This window comes from Molossus molossus, unplaced genomic scaffold, assembly GCF_014108415.1.
Source record: "Molossus molossus isolate mMolMol1 unplaced genomic scaffold, mMolMol1.p scaffold_m16_p_9, whole genome shotgun sequence".
NCBI classification, from domain to species: domain Eukaryota; kingdom Metazoa; phylum Chordata; class Mammalia; order Chiroptera; family Molossidae; genus Molossus; species Molossus molossus.
Window position 1 is genome coordinate 49,119,316 of NW_023425403.1, and position 14,112 is coordinate 49,133,427.

At 41.5% G+C, this 14,112-nt stretch overlaps 1 protein-coding gene across 12 annotated transcripts in view; it reads right to left on the reverse strand.

The window, feature by feature from the left end:
* Positions 1–724: 724 nt before the first annotated feature.
* Positions 725–14,112, reverse strand: part of DOCK9 (dedicator of cytokinesis 9) — a 293,010-nt gene continuing 279,622 nt past the window's right edge. For 6 of the 12 annotated variants that reach the window (XM_036250420.1, XM_036250428.1, XM_036250423.1 and 3 more), the window contains 5 exons: positions 13,534–13,744; positions 8,051–8,241; positions 4,290–4,390; positions 4,017–4,155; positions 811–2,048 (listed from right to left, as the gene is read on the reverse strand). In XM_036250420.1, the coding sequence (XP_036106313.1) occupies positions 1,926–2,048; positions 4,017–4,155; positions 4,290–4,390; positions 8,051–8,241; positions 13,534–13,744 (765 nt within the window). In that variant the 3' untranslated portion in view covers positions 811–1,925. Of the gene's footprint in view, positions 2,049–3,109; positions 3,118–4,016; positions 4,156–4,289; positions 4,391–8,050; positions 8,242–13,533; positions 13,745–14,112 lie in introns of all 12 variants that reach the window. The other 6 variants (XM_036250430.1, XM_036250427.1, XM_036250429.1 and 3 more) reach the window with 4 other exon arrangements.

Consider the following 14,112-nt stretch of genomic DNA (forward strand, 5'->3'; position numbering starts at 1 on the left):
ATCTCTTCACGATCTCCACCTGTAAAACATAGTCTTACCACTGAGAGAAGATGTTTCAAAGATGTCAAATGATCCTTGGCATCTGGGTGCTCAAGAGGCACACACAATCACACTTCCTTTCCCCAGCTGGTTATGTAAAAGAACAGCCTTCACAACCCTTCATGGAGGAAAACCAGCCACTGTGCTTCCTGTGCAAAGACTCCTCTTCTCCCCGCACTGGGACCATATGGGCCGCGTGACAACGAGCTGACTCACCTGCTGGGCCGCTGGGCACACCAGAGGCGGGACTGGCCTGCAGTTTGAGCCATCACTTGACTTGGGTTCCCTGTCTGTGGTAAGGCAGGGCACAGGGGTAAGGTCCCACCTTGTCCCAGAGTATTCATCGAAAAGCCAGCAAGGGCGATGACAAAGGTGCAAGCCTTGGTACAGCGGACGAGGAAAAGCCGGAGGGAATATGGTGTCTACTGTGTACTTGGGGAACGGAATTCAGGGCCAGACCGTGGGGCAACAAATCTTCTGCCAGATCTGTTCCCTACACCCGCCTCTCGACATCTGTATCACAGAAATGGACACAAAGGCAGAGAAAGGGTATGATTTCCCATATACCCAACCTGGCCGCAAGAATGACCAACAGTTGTCAGTCCTGTTTCACCTACCAACCCCCCTTTTTTTCCTCAAGTATTTTAAAACAAACTTCAGATTCCACTTTTTTTCACTCCTGAGTATTTCCATGTCCTGTCCCTCTCAGGACTGTTAAACAATAAATATCCAATATTCACTACCAGAAAATCAGCATAGTTTTAATACAGATGTGGTACAGAATATTTAATTACAGCAGGGCAGAGATTCTAGTTAAATAAAATTAAAAACCTTTATTTTCCCCAATATAAAATTACTAAATTAATGTCTCAAAAGAAAATATAACATGGTGAAAGCTTTAAATCACACCAGTATTCACCACAGAATTTATCATTTACCAGTAACGTACTCCACAACTTTGGCAAAAGGATGAACTTTTTAAAACAGTTTATAAACCTAACATAGCAAAGACTGTATACATCTCCATATTGCACTTTTTTATGTACAAGAATAAAACAGTAAAGTCAAGTGCCTTGCATATGCTAAGAACAGCACAGATCTGTCACAATTAAACTCAATGCAGAAGCTCATGTGAGGAGTATTAAAAACGTATAAATGTAACACATGTATGTACAGAATGCCAAGACTGTATTAACAAACTTTATGTACATGACAATATACTTTATGACTTTAAACTTTTTAGCATAGTTGTGTTTATTAATACAGGCCTTTGGTTCTAAACTGCTTGACTAGTTTTAAGCTCACATAGTTTCTTAAGCTTTTGTTTTTTTAGACGCAAGTAAGTATAAAAGCACTAAACCTCCTGATTCACTGGTACAAAAATTACAACAGTCAGCTCCCTTAGGTCATCAAAAACTAGTCACAAAAATAGTTCTTGTATTCAACCTGAATGTGCCACAGGAAAAAAATATTTTCAAGATTTTCCAGCTTAGCCTAGAGGCAAAGGGCTACCCGGCCTCCATTTCAGTGCTACTGTGTTCATTCCAGAACACTCGTTTTCTATAGGCCAGTTATTTCAACACTACTTCGTAAGGAAGGACGAAATCTAGCTTTAGTTAATGAGCGTCCACTACACACCTCTGTTAAGACATAAAGAAAACTGAATATTGCCAGTAAGATTTTAAAAAATATGTGCCCTCTTCTGACTCCTCTAGAAAAGCTGCTATGAAATAACAGACTTCTTTATTTCCTTTCTCTCCCATTCCCCTGATCTCTCGTTGTGCTCGGTCTCCTCGTGTCTTGCACGAGCCCAGTGATTAGCTCTGGAAATCATCCTGAGTTTGCAAATGTCAAAGCAGGTCCCCACACGCGCGGCTTGAAGCGAATCACAGAACTGAGGACGAGCTGGTCATCCCGTGAACCACTGTGCTTGTAGGAGTCCCACTGATGGCATTGAAGATGTGAAGGGAATTTGGTAAAACGCTCGTCTTCTCCTCCAGGGGGCAAATCTTGAGGCACAGAAACACAGTATTACCCAAGTGTAATGCCTGAACAACAGTTCTCAAAACGGCGCATTTCATGTCACACACACAACTTATCATCCACAGGTAAGTGTTACTGTGAATGATGATCTGCTCAGGTCGATAGTTTGGCTTTGGTGGTTTGCAGGATTGTGTCAGCTCATCTAGTGAATACCATTTTTTCAGATCAGGATTGTAAGGAGAAAGGTCAGAACAAACGTTTTTTTTCTTTCACAAGTCAGTGGAGGGAGAGCCTTTTAGACTCAACAGATTATACGGTGGCTTGAAGTCTACCTTACACACATTTCATGGGGACATGACCTAGCCTTGTCTCCTGGAAAAATCTTTTAAAACAAACACGGAGCATCTGTGTTTCTCTACTGGCTCCTTTTCTCAGGGTCTTGGGACAGAGAGAGTGGCTGCCCCTTTGACCCTGAACAAGTCTCTTTTTGCATTCAGTAATGCAGGGAAGGATTCAAAGGGCAAGACGTGACTTACTTCTAGTCAGAAGAAGACACACTCAAAGGCTCCCCTGGAAAAGCCAAAAAGCAAGTCTACTTCGGGTTTCAACCCTTTTTTCTTAAGGGTTCAAAGGAGTTTAATCTTCATAGTTGTTGAAATGACAGAGAGTTCAAGTTTAGAGCACAGTGTTGTAGCAAATGTCCATACAATTTGGGAGTTTATGTTCATAGTTTCAGCCCATAATTTTTTCCTACTTTCATCTTTTCTAGTGCCAAATGCTGGCACCCACTGACCAGCCCTCTGGTCTACAGGAATCTGGAGGCCCCATGGAAAAGACCTTTGTGTGTTCTCCAAACATTTGTTCACATGAGGCCTTCATGTTCCTGGCTAATTGTTTACACATTTATTTCTTTAATCATTTCAATTTCCCCCTACTTTTCTAAGTGCCCCAAAGAGGGCTGCCTCCTTTAGCACATGCATTTGTATTTGTCATGATACCAATGTCTGCGGTTGCCCAAATCCAGGAATAACTTCATGTGAGTCAGTTAAGCAAGTTTTAGAAAAATTGAATTAAAAAGTGACATTACCATCCCATCTGAATGTGGTAGCATGAAGGAGGAAAAAAAAATGCAAGCAAGTTAAAGCTCAGACATTGACTTTCCCACAACAGACATTTCCCAACTAAACCATCCCATATATTGACTGACACTAATGGCCCTGGCTTCCATTTCGCAAAACTAAAAGGCAAGAGTGCAGGGAAGAGACAGAGGTGGTTCTGTGCTACCCAGGTGCTAACACTAATATGAACTCTGGCACTGTGACTCGGAAGGAGTCACTGTGGTTGATGGGGAATGGACCTCTGCAATCACGTGGAAGCTGCTCTTTGACGTTTACTGGGTTCCCTGGGCAGCTGTCCCCTCTACTGAGCTCACATACATGATTCTACTGAAAGGAATTTGTACAGAGAGGATATAGTAGCAGTATAATCGGAAAATATCCCATAATGAGAAGGAATAGAGCAGTAGCCATGAAGAATCCACTGGGGCACCCAAGTCAGCTGTAAATAGTAAAAAATTAAACCCTATTTTTGCAAACAGCAAAAGATTTAGTACAACAGATAATTCCTTAAACTGGCTGGTATAACTCTGTTCTTTCAAAGGATTGGGTGAATAAAGAAAATTCTAGGAACAGTATGGGTGTTTTTTTTTATGTGGGTTTTTTCTTCTTTTCAAGTGAGACTGGGGTGTGAAGGGGCCATATCTAAGAGTGCTGAAGAGGAGGTGGGAGCTGCTCTCTCTGGTCACATTCAGTAATAACGGGGGACAATCTGCTAGTTGTTCCCCAAGTAGCCTGTGATTAGACCGTAACAGCTGTGTAGAGTGCTACATTTTCCTCAAAATTCTGAAGGCTGTCAGAAGGTATAGGCTGTCATAGGTGTATTAAGACCCCACTAACACATGTTCCCTAAAATGAGAACTGCAGTGTGGCACTGACCTGCTCATGCATGATTTCAGAAAGCTCCTTTGCCATTTCCCTGTAGTTGGCCTTCATTTCCTCCTGGTACTCCAACTGGTCTTCTTTGATCAGACGCTCATTTACCGCCAAGGCTTGACCGCAAGCTTCCACAAATTGCCTGAAGCGGTACGGGAGAGGAAAATAAAGGCATGTTGAAGACAAAGAATGAGTCCAAGTGGTAGTGCCTCTGTCTTGACTGAGCACAGAAGTTTTAACACTTGAAGAGAAAATAATCTTTCCAGTGTGCTTTACCTGAAAACTTCTTTAAGCAGCTTCACTTTATTGTCAGGGTATCTCTTTGTGTTTGTGTCATCTAAGAAAGCCCGGGCGTAAGCTAGTGGGCCAGCATTGACCTAGATAAAGAACAAAGATTTAAAATTATTTTATAAAGGAAATGACCTTATCACAAAATTAGGTTCAGTTGGTATGTGCTAAAAATGATGTTTGAGTTAGTCATAACCCTTGCCTTCCACAAACTTACAACCCCAAAGAGGAAACCAGGAATAAAGCATCTACTGTTACATGTCATTTGATTTTACCATCTCAGCCATCCTCGGGATGGTTCATCTTCTTGTAGGAAGTACCAAAACAAAGCTCGGAAAACATAAGAACCTATTCAAGGTTAAACATCAGTTGGCAAAAAACCTGAGATCAGAGCCCAAGTCTCCCAATTAATATTTGGCTACACTATACTCAACTTGGTGAGTTCAGTGAAAAACTGAAAAAAAAGTAGTATGTATGCCAATTGTTTAAAAACCAACTGTTCACCTCATTGAATTGTGTAGCCATGGGCAAACTGATTTGCTATCCTCAAATGAAGTAACCATCTGAAGTGTGCTTTAGGGTCAAAGACTAGGGGCATTTACCACAGAGTATGTGAACCAGAACCCTGCATATCTCAATCAGCCAAGAAGAGTTCTCTGTTGGGTTGGTCAGGCAATGTGGGAATACAGAAAAAAAAGAAAATTAAGACACACTGGATGGGAAGGAAAAAGTTCCAGGCATGTGAAAAAGCTTGGGAAAGGACTTTACCACGTGATTACTGCATAATTTTTCCTGGAAGGTCTGATGGGCTTGGAAGGTAATTAAGTAGAAAGGGCCATCTGTCTTTTTTGTTGCTGTTGGTGAAGGAATGTGCTGTGGTTCTGATCCATGGTGTGCAGGATTTACACAGTAACAGCAGGACATCTGAAATGTGGGAAGTCATACCAGAGGAGGAGAGACCGAGGGCCATCTCTAACAGGTGGGCTCTCTGAGACAGGAATCATGAGCTAACCTTCTGTGAAGACTGAATGTGTCATAACTTTTGATGTGTGTGTGAGACTATGTTAACGAACTCAAGATGACCCAAATGACTGATATCCAAAATAATACAAAAATAGTTGGCTCTCTGTATCTAAAAGTTCTGATTCTGAAGATTCAACTAACACAGATCAAAAATATTTCTTAAAAAAAGTTACACTGTTTTCTTGGCCGGATGGTTCAGTTGGCTGGAGCATCATCCTGTGCACCAAAAGGTTGCGGTTTTGGTTGGGGAATAAGGAAGGCAACCGATGTTTCTCTCTCACATTGATGTTTCTCTCTCTCTCAACATATCTTTGGGTGAGGATTAAAAATAAAAAAGTTAGCCCTGGCCGGTTTGGCTCAGCGGTTAGAGCGTCGACCTGCGGTCCTGAGAGACCCGGGTTCGGTTCCTGCTAAGGGCGTGTACCTCGGTTGCAGTTTGTCCCCGGCCCTGGTCGGTCGTGCGGGTGGCAGCCACTCGATGTGTCCCTTCACATCGATGTTTCTCTCTCTCTCTCTCTCTGTTCCTCTCTCTCCCTCCCACTCTACCTGAACAAAAAATGGAAAAATGTCCTCGGGTGAGGATAAAAAAAAGTAAATAAAAAAATAAAAAAGTTACACTGTTGCTGACATGTACTACGTAGTTAGGCCTAAAATGTTTTTTTTCTGTTCTGAACAGGTACAGACTGCTTTTCTTGCCATTATATTCTAAATAAGACAGTATAAAAACTATTTACACAGTATTAGGTATTATAAATAATCTATAGATGATTTAAAGTAAACAGGAGGATGTATGTAGGTTATATGAAAATACTATGCCATTTTATGTAAGGGACTTGAGCATCCATGGATTTTCGTATCCCCTGCTGGTTCCTGGAACCAATCCCCCAAAGATACTAAGGGACAGCTGTATCCACTTTCAAGAACATTCTGAGCTGATGAAACTTCATGAGCTCTAATGTAACTGGATCTTGGGGTGCAGTGCCATGAAGCCACCCTGTACAACAGCAACCTCAGTGAGGCTCTTGGTGAGAGAGTTACAGAAGTACACAAATAAATCGATAAACCTAATTTCCTCTGGCTCTAACTTTGTGTTAACCTTGTGGGTACACACATATGAACTTTCTTTTATTTTGAGAGAGAGAGGAAGGGAGGGAGGGGGATCTTATTTCATCATGCAATTCTTTGCTTTTTAAGATGATTGAGCATTCGTAAAACCCAAAGGTCACTGTCAAATGGTAGGGCACATTTTGCCCTTTAGAAAGCTCAATCTGTCCAGCCCCACCTTTCACTGGTGCCCACACCCTTCTGCTGGCCTTTCGATAGAGGCTGGAGGTTCCCAGGTCACATTTCTGAGTGGTTTTGTTTTTAGCTGCAGAAAATTGTGGCCTCTGGCCCTATTATGTAATCACTCACGTTGCTGGAATAATCATATTCACTTGATAACATATTTTGGCACACAAGTCTTTTGGGCCATAAGAGAAGAGGGTGAAAACACCTATAAATACTTTTGTGGTGAATGATATTTAGAAAAATGTTAGGCAGCAACTGAGAATGAATCTGATAAAAAGTTGACAAAAGCTGATTTCAGAAAACAAACCAAGGAAATCCCAAAGTCTGTGTATTACAATCTACATGTAACTTTCATAAACACTTTTCCTGAAAGAGAAAAAAATTGGAGATACATATAAATACACATGCGTACATGTGTGTGTGCGTACACACAACACATATATATATAAATATAAATATTTATATATAAAAATAAATAAATAAATAAAAAACGTGCTAGAATTACATACACTTAAAAATATCAATAAAATAAGAGACATACTGGTCACTGGTAGGATGTGATTTAACATTTACCAATTTTCTGGGAAACCATGTATAAAACCTTTAAAAAATTTTTTTTAATGTAATATACAATCAGAAAAGTGTACATAATGAAAGTATATAGCTTGATGAATTTTCAGAAAGTAAACACAATTGTATAATCATTATTGAGATCAAGGGTGATCTTTTCCATAAACGGTACATATCACTTGAATAGCTATATGGAAAAAAATGAGTCTTGACCCCCCATCTGCTACCACATGCAAAAATCAATTCTAGATGGACTGCAGATCTACACAGGAATGTTAAGCAAAGAAAGGAAACATAAATATGTTTCAAAGATGTTCTCTTAAGAACAGGTTTCTTAAAGTGGACAGAGAAAAAATTAATCTATTAAACTATATTAAAATAAAAAATTTATGGTAATCAAAAGATACCATGAAGAGAATAAAACTTAAGGTATTTTTTCAGATAACAATTTTTATAGAAATCAGAAAACAATTTTTTTATAAGAAAAACTAAGGCTACCCTCATTTCTTTATATTTGGAAGAGTTGTAATGCTTCCAATAAGGCACCCAGAATCCCCCAAATTACCAAAAAAACACACGTTAGTGTGGAGATCTGTCTCCTGCCTCTGGCAGACAGTTTAGTGAGAATGATACTCTTGCAGGTTGTGGGGGAGAAGAGGGGCACAGGGGGTCCTAAGGCTACTGCCCTCTCTGCTATCAGGAGAAACTGCACAGATGCTGGGAGGAGACAATGGGGATCACTTGGTGAAGCCAGAGATCTACACTAGACCTTGCCGGTGTAACTGACTCAAAATGTTCCAAGGTCTTAAATAAGGAGCCTTTCCCTCGGTGGCCCTGTGGTTTGCTTCTTCTGGCACCTGGCTCACCTGAACACTCACGCTGCCCTGGAGTTTCAGCTGCAATCTGATCATGTCCACTTCCGCTGAGGAGCACAGCTGCCGAAGCTCGGCTACCTTCTTACTCATCTCGTCAATGGCCACTTCAATGGGGTTCAGGTCGGTGTGGTGTTGGTACATGACGGGGATCCGCTTCTTCACGTAAGGGAAGCAGTGTATCGCTGCGGAGGAATGGGTCCCAGAATTATTCCACGGATTGTAGGGTCTTTACTTTTACTGAGGTAGAGGTAATTATTATTCCCATGTTACAGATAGAGAACCAAAGCCTGCCCAAGTCATATGCCAGTATTTCATGGAACCAGAATATTGTCTTTCTACCTCATTGTGTATGTTTAGTGACAGGCTGTAGCATATCAAGTCAAGAGAACTGGGTGCTTATTAACGTTTAATGTTAGAAGTGCATCTTTGAAGAAACTGCTTTATAGTTCCCTCCTCAGTTTTCTCATCCATGACTGCCCTGCCTTCCTTGGGAGCTGTGAGATTTGAATGAGCCAGTAGATACAAGATGGCTTTGGAAATATGAAAAAATCTAAACAGTTTTAAGGTATCACATACAGGTTAAGGTTAAGTCCGTTAACAAAATATAAAAAAATTCATTTTTATCCATACACAACTTTGAATTACATGCTTAAGTTTGCACAAATCAGAGAAATTAATGAAAAATAAGAATATATTCCCAAGCAAAATATTTTATAAACCAGAAATGCACAAACTATTGAAGTCACAATAATATATTTTGAAACAAATAAATAAAAAATAATTAAAAATATTTACTTTTTCTTACATATTTTTTTACCCAAGATTTTTTTCAATATAGTTTTTATTTATCATAATAAAATGCTTGAATGTATCAACACTGAAGAGTTAAGTTTAAAAAAGAACAGAGAAACAGCTGGTTCTAATTTGGGTCTGTTTCACATTTCTACTTTGTTGCTTTATATGGTATACAAATATCTGTAATAGTCTCATCTAACATATATTTACTAACAGACCTTAACATATAAGCTTTTTTTTTTTTTTAATCCTCACCCAAGGATATTTTTCTATTTATCTACAAATAGAGTGGGAGGGAGGGAGGGAGAGAAAGGGAGAGAGAGAGAAACATAGATGTGAGAGGGACACATCAACTGGTTGCCTCCTGAATGACCCCGACTAGGGCTGGGGAACCGCAACCAGGTACGTGCCCTTGACCGGAATCAAACCCGTGACCGGAATCAAACCCATGACTCATTGGTCCACAGGCCGACACTCTAACCACTGAGCAAAATTGGCCAGGGCCATATGCTTATTTTTAATAAACAAAAATAAGACAAGAGTATATTATGAGTTTGGATTTATTATTACTGAGCAAGTGGCTGGGGTGGGGAGTTACTCAGAAAGGATTTATCACAAGTTGAGAAAACAGGTCAGTCCCACAGAACACAGAGTTCCAATGGACCGCCCCACGTCTGGACAAAGCTGGAGAAGAGTTTCAACCTGACACAACCACATTTGTCTTACACAGGCCTGTTCTAGTCTCTACATGTTTTATCAATCTAAGGCCAAGGGACCATGTCTCCTGTTTCTTTTGTGTTCCTTGCGGACAGTTTTTAAGTGGCAGCACTGGGACTGGTAAATCCGATTTGAACCAAAGGCTCCTCTGAACATGTGACAAGACCTGGGCACTGCTGCTTACCAGCCAGGGAAACGGGAAATGCTCCAAGACCTGGATGGGACAGACTGACAGGCTTTATGGAAGAGCACTACAGTTTTCCCATTTGTAAAGCAGCAGCATGCGTGCAAACATTTCATGAGGCTAACACCCGTGTTAAAACACATGCAGTTAGTTTCGTCATGGTGTTGAGTGCTATTTCAGAGAGAAAAACCAACTCCAAAGATGTATATATATATGTCCATGAATTATACTCATTTCGCTTGGCATAAAAGTCCTAAATCACTGCTTGTTGTGATGATAACCAGAGACTTAAAGAGGAGAGAGAGATCCAGGGTGGGACAAAAGTCGGTTTACAGTCGTGAGTACGTGAAACACAGTTTATTGTTGTATTATTATTTGTTAATTATTGCATTGTTTTCAATGAGAACAACCATAAACCGACTTTGCCCCACCCTGTATAGTGATACAGAAAACTCAGAGTCCGTGCAGGAGCCTACCAGGTCCATGTGATCTGTGATCCTCCACCCCACCCCTCCCTTACTTGCTGGCCTCATCTCTCCTCTCCCTCAGCTCCAGCCACACCAGCCTGCTGGTTGGCCCCCGAATGAGCAGGGCATGAAGGGCCCTGCCACTGGCCTTTACCCAGACAGTACGTTCTCCCTCTGCATGTTTGCATGGCCCACTCCCTCACCTCCTTCAAGTTGGGACTCAAAACACCGCCTCCTCGATAAGGTCTACCCCAGCCAACTTATTTAAACTGCAACCCTCCTCCTCAACCCCACATTTCCAATCTCCCTTTCCTTTTGTCCCCAACAGAGGTACATTTATGCGTTATGTTTCCTGTTTATCATTTCTCTCCTGCTAGCTTCTAATCTGCACAAGCCAGAGAGCTTGGTTTTGTTAGTATGCCAAGTTGCAGCACTGCCTATGCTCGATACATTTTGCTGAAGTAATGAAAGTAGAACTGCCCAAATGGCTAAATGAAAGAGCAACGTGGCTTGGAAGGTGGTAAATTAGGTGACAAACTGAGCAAGCTATCACCTTAAACAGCCCAACACCAGTGAACAGCAGCTCTTTAAGGAGGCGGGTGAGGAAGAGACGGCTGAGAAATGATTTGTACAGTCTGATTAGACTGAACAGAGATGAAGGGAGGAGAGTATTTCCAACCTGAGTGGGAGTCTGGGTGTGATTTAGAAAACTCTGGAATAGTGATCAGGAAGAAATTCCAGGCCAGAAGTTTTATGAAAGAAGAAACGAAGGGGATTGTTTTGGAAGTGAGGCTCAGAAATGCGGCCAGTAGGTGATTATTAGGTTTTTTAAATGATCACAAATTGTAGTCGACTGAACTGTCCAGAAAAGTGAGTGAGTGCTGGATCAGAGGGCAGGGAGGCCTGGGCTCTCCTACATGGAAGGCTGAAGGTCAGGCTGGAAGCAATGCAGTGAAAGAAGAACCTAAGGGATTAATAACATGAGGGAAAACTCAAGGGCAAAGTCTTCAGGATATGCTGATCTGTGTATCTTTAACTAAAGGTTGATACAGTGTTTACGTGTTTTTAGTAGCATTTTTATAGCCCTTCTCTAAATCTTTACCGTGCCCAGTAACTATCCTTTTGATATTCTGAGAACTTTTATGGCAAAAACCACACCCTTGTTTTTGTGTTTTGTTGTACTACAATCCCCTTTTGGTCATCATTAACCTCAGAGGCAAGGTGCTCAATGGTAGATGAGATTTAGCAAAATGAAGTACATATTTTCCCCTCCTGGGTATGATATACAAAATTCTTTAATATGAGATGGAAAGTATAACTCTTACAGATGAGGAAACCAAGGCACAGAGAGGTTAAGTGACCTGCCCAAGGTCACACAGTGAGGCTCTGACCTGGGTCTGGCAGGACTCAGGCCCGGGCTTTGCGCTGCCCACACCTGCTCAGCCTCCCATCTGTGTAAGGTGTCTACTTTGTCTCTCCAGCAGTGGAGTTATTCTTGGTCCCCTCTGTTCCTGCAGGTACAGAGTTCTGCTCATACTGTTTATCTAATCTAAAATATTTCTGTGACAAAATGGTAAACTGTAACCCTGGAGGAAATCTGCCCAGGGAAAACACCCTATGGTAGTAACTATTTATGAATCAGTATGTTACCTGAGTGGAATAATCATAAAAAAAAAATCCTGGCCCTGACTTACCAGTGAATGAGGTTTATTTAAAGCAGCAGTTCTCAAACCTGAATGGCATCAGAATCACCTGAAGGGCTTGTTAACTACAACTTGCTCCCCCACCTCACCCCACCCCACTGTCTGATTCATAGGTCTGGATGGGGCCCAGGAATTTGCATTTCTAACAAGTTCCCAGGTGATGCTGATGCTGCAGTCCAGGAACAACCTTTGATAAGCACTGATTTAAGGTCACCACTACAGTGACGAACACTATAAGCTGGTAATTCTCATACCATGACTCCATTTGGAAATGTAGTTATCTCGTTTACTAAGAATTGCTATTGTGTCCATTAGAAAAACAATTCATGACATATGGGGGAGAGACAATACTGTTTGTGCTTTACATGTTATTTATTATTCTAAGAGCAGGTATCTTTAAGAATGTAGGTTTTTGGTGTTTTCTCAAATTTTTACTTTTATCTCAGTTCCCTCAGAGAAAGGGTGAAAAATTCTCTGCAATATAGTGTTCTGAGCTATTTTGTAATGAGCCATATTCTTTCTTTGTTAATGGCTTTACTGAGATATCAATCATACCCCACAGACTTCACCCTTTTAAAGTGTACAATTCAATGGGGAGAGCAAAGCCTCACCTGAAATGCAACATCTTACAGCGCCCTTTCCTTTATTATCACAATGGGCAGTGATCATCTACCACACTGACTCCTAGACAAGCAGTGGTGCTTCCTGCTTCAACTGAACTATGGCCAGTCTTTGAAAACCGTGCCTAGGCAGTGAGTATACATACCTGGCCTTCTGAATAGGCCTCCCCACTGACTTTTTTTAAAGTCGAGAATGTGTTTTATTTTAGGTTACCCCTGTCATGTTGCTGACCCTAACCTAAGAGTGGATGAGTCAAGCTCTCCCAAAGGAGGTAAAAACCACTCCTAATATGATTCTACACTTGTCAGAAACTAGGCAATAGTGCAAAACACATTTTTGAGGATGGACTATGGATGACTAAGCAGTACCAAAGGAGTAATTAAAACTCTGCAGCAGCTGGACAGGCGTCCTCGGAATGCAGTGAGCTTCCTGGGACCGGAGCTGTGCAAGCTGAGGTTGACCAACCACTCTCAGAGACCAGGTAGGAGGGATCCAGCCTCATGTCCCATTTAGTCCCTCAAAATTTCTGAGCAGGTGCATTCTGGGATCTGTGCAATAGAGATCATAAGGGGTCTCCTCCTGTAAGGAAGACACAGTAGTGTGTGCAGGGGTTCTTGACCTGCCACGGGCCCAAGAGGGGTCTATGTGGCTTTCAGGAGTCTATAAACCACCTAAAATTGTGTGCAAAAGCACGCTGAGGAGATAAGGGCCCACTGTTTTCATCAGAGTCTAAGGGTAAGTGACCTGACACTGGATATGAACTTCTGGTCTGGCAGAAGAGAATGCAAACAAATAACTAGAAAAATGTCATGAGTACTCAAAAGCAAGCATTAGATAAATGTTAAACTGAAATAAATTTGTGGGGAAAGTTAACTCAGCTCGAAGGACCCTTCCAATTCCAGAAGCCGCTGGATCCCTTCCGGAGAGCTGTGTTGGGTCCAGGCCGCTGTCTGGATGTGTCTTAAAGGAAGGGACCAGGAAGCGTACCTGTCAGGATGGTGCGCCGTTTGCACTGCTCCTCGACCCCACCCTGCCTCTTCCCAGCCTGCGTGAAGGGCATCTCAAACATGAAGCGGCGAATGTTATGAGATCTTTCAAACTCCGTTTTCCTTTCTTGCAATTCTTTCTCATCAAAGAACGGGATGACGTGAGTCACCTGGATGTACGCATACTTGGAATCCAGGTCCTTAGGGTTGACCTTTCAATGAATAATAAAATGAAAGATTGATGCCAGTTCAAGGACTCCTTCAAAGCATGCTTAAGCTGTATTTTTCCATTTTTTATCAGTAAAAGTTTTAGAAAAATTCAGGAAAGTTGGAAAAAATAGTACAAAGAACACCCACATATCCACCACTGATAACAACTGCTAATACCTTGCTATATTTGTTTCAAATACACACACACACACACACACACACACACGCAGACTTATTTTTAGCTGAATCATTTCAAAGTAAGCGGTATAGATCCTGACACGTCAGCCAACAGCTCCTAAACATGAGGACATTCTCTTCCATAGCCAAAATACATTACCATAGCTAACAAAATTAACACCAAGTCCCTAAT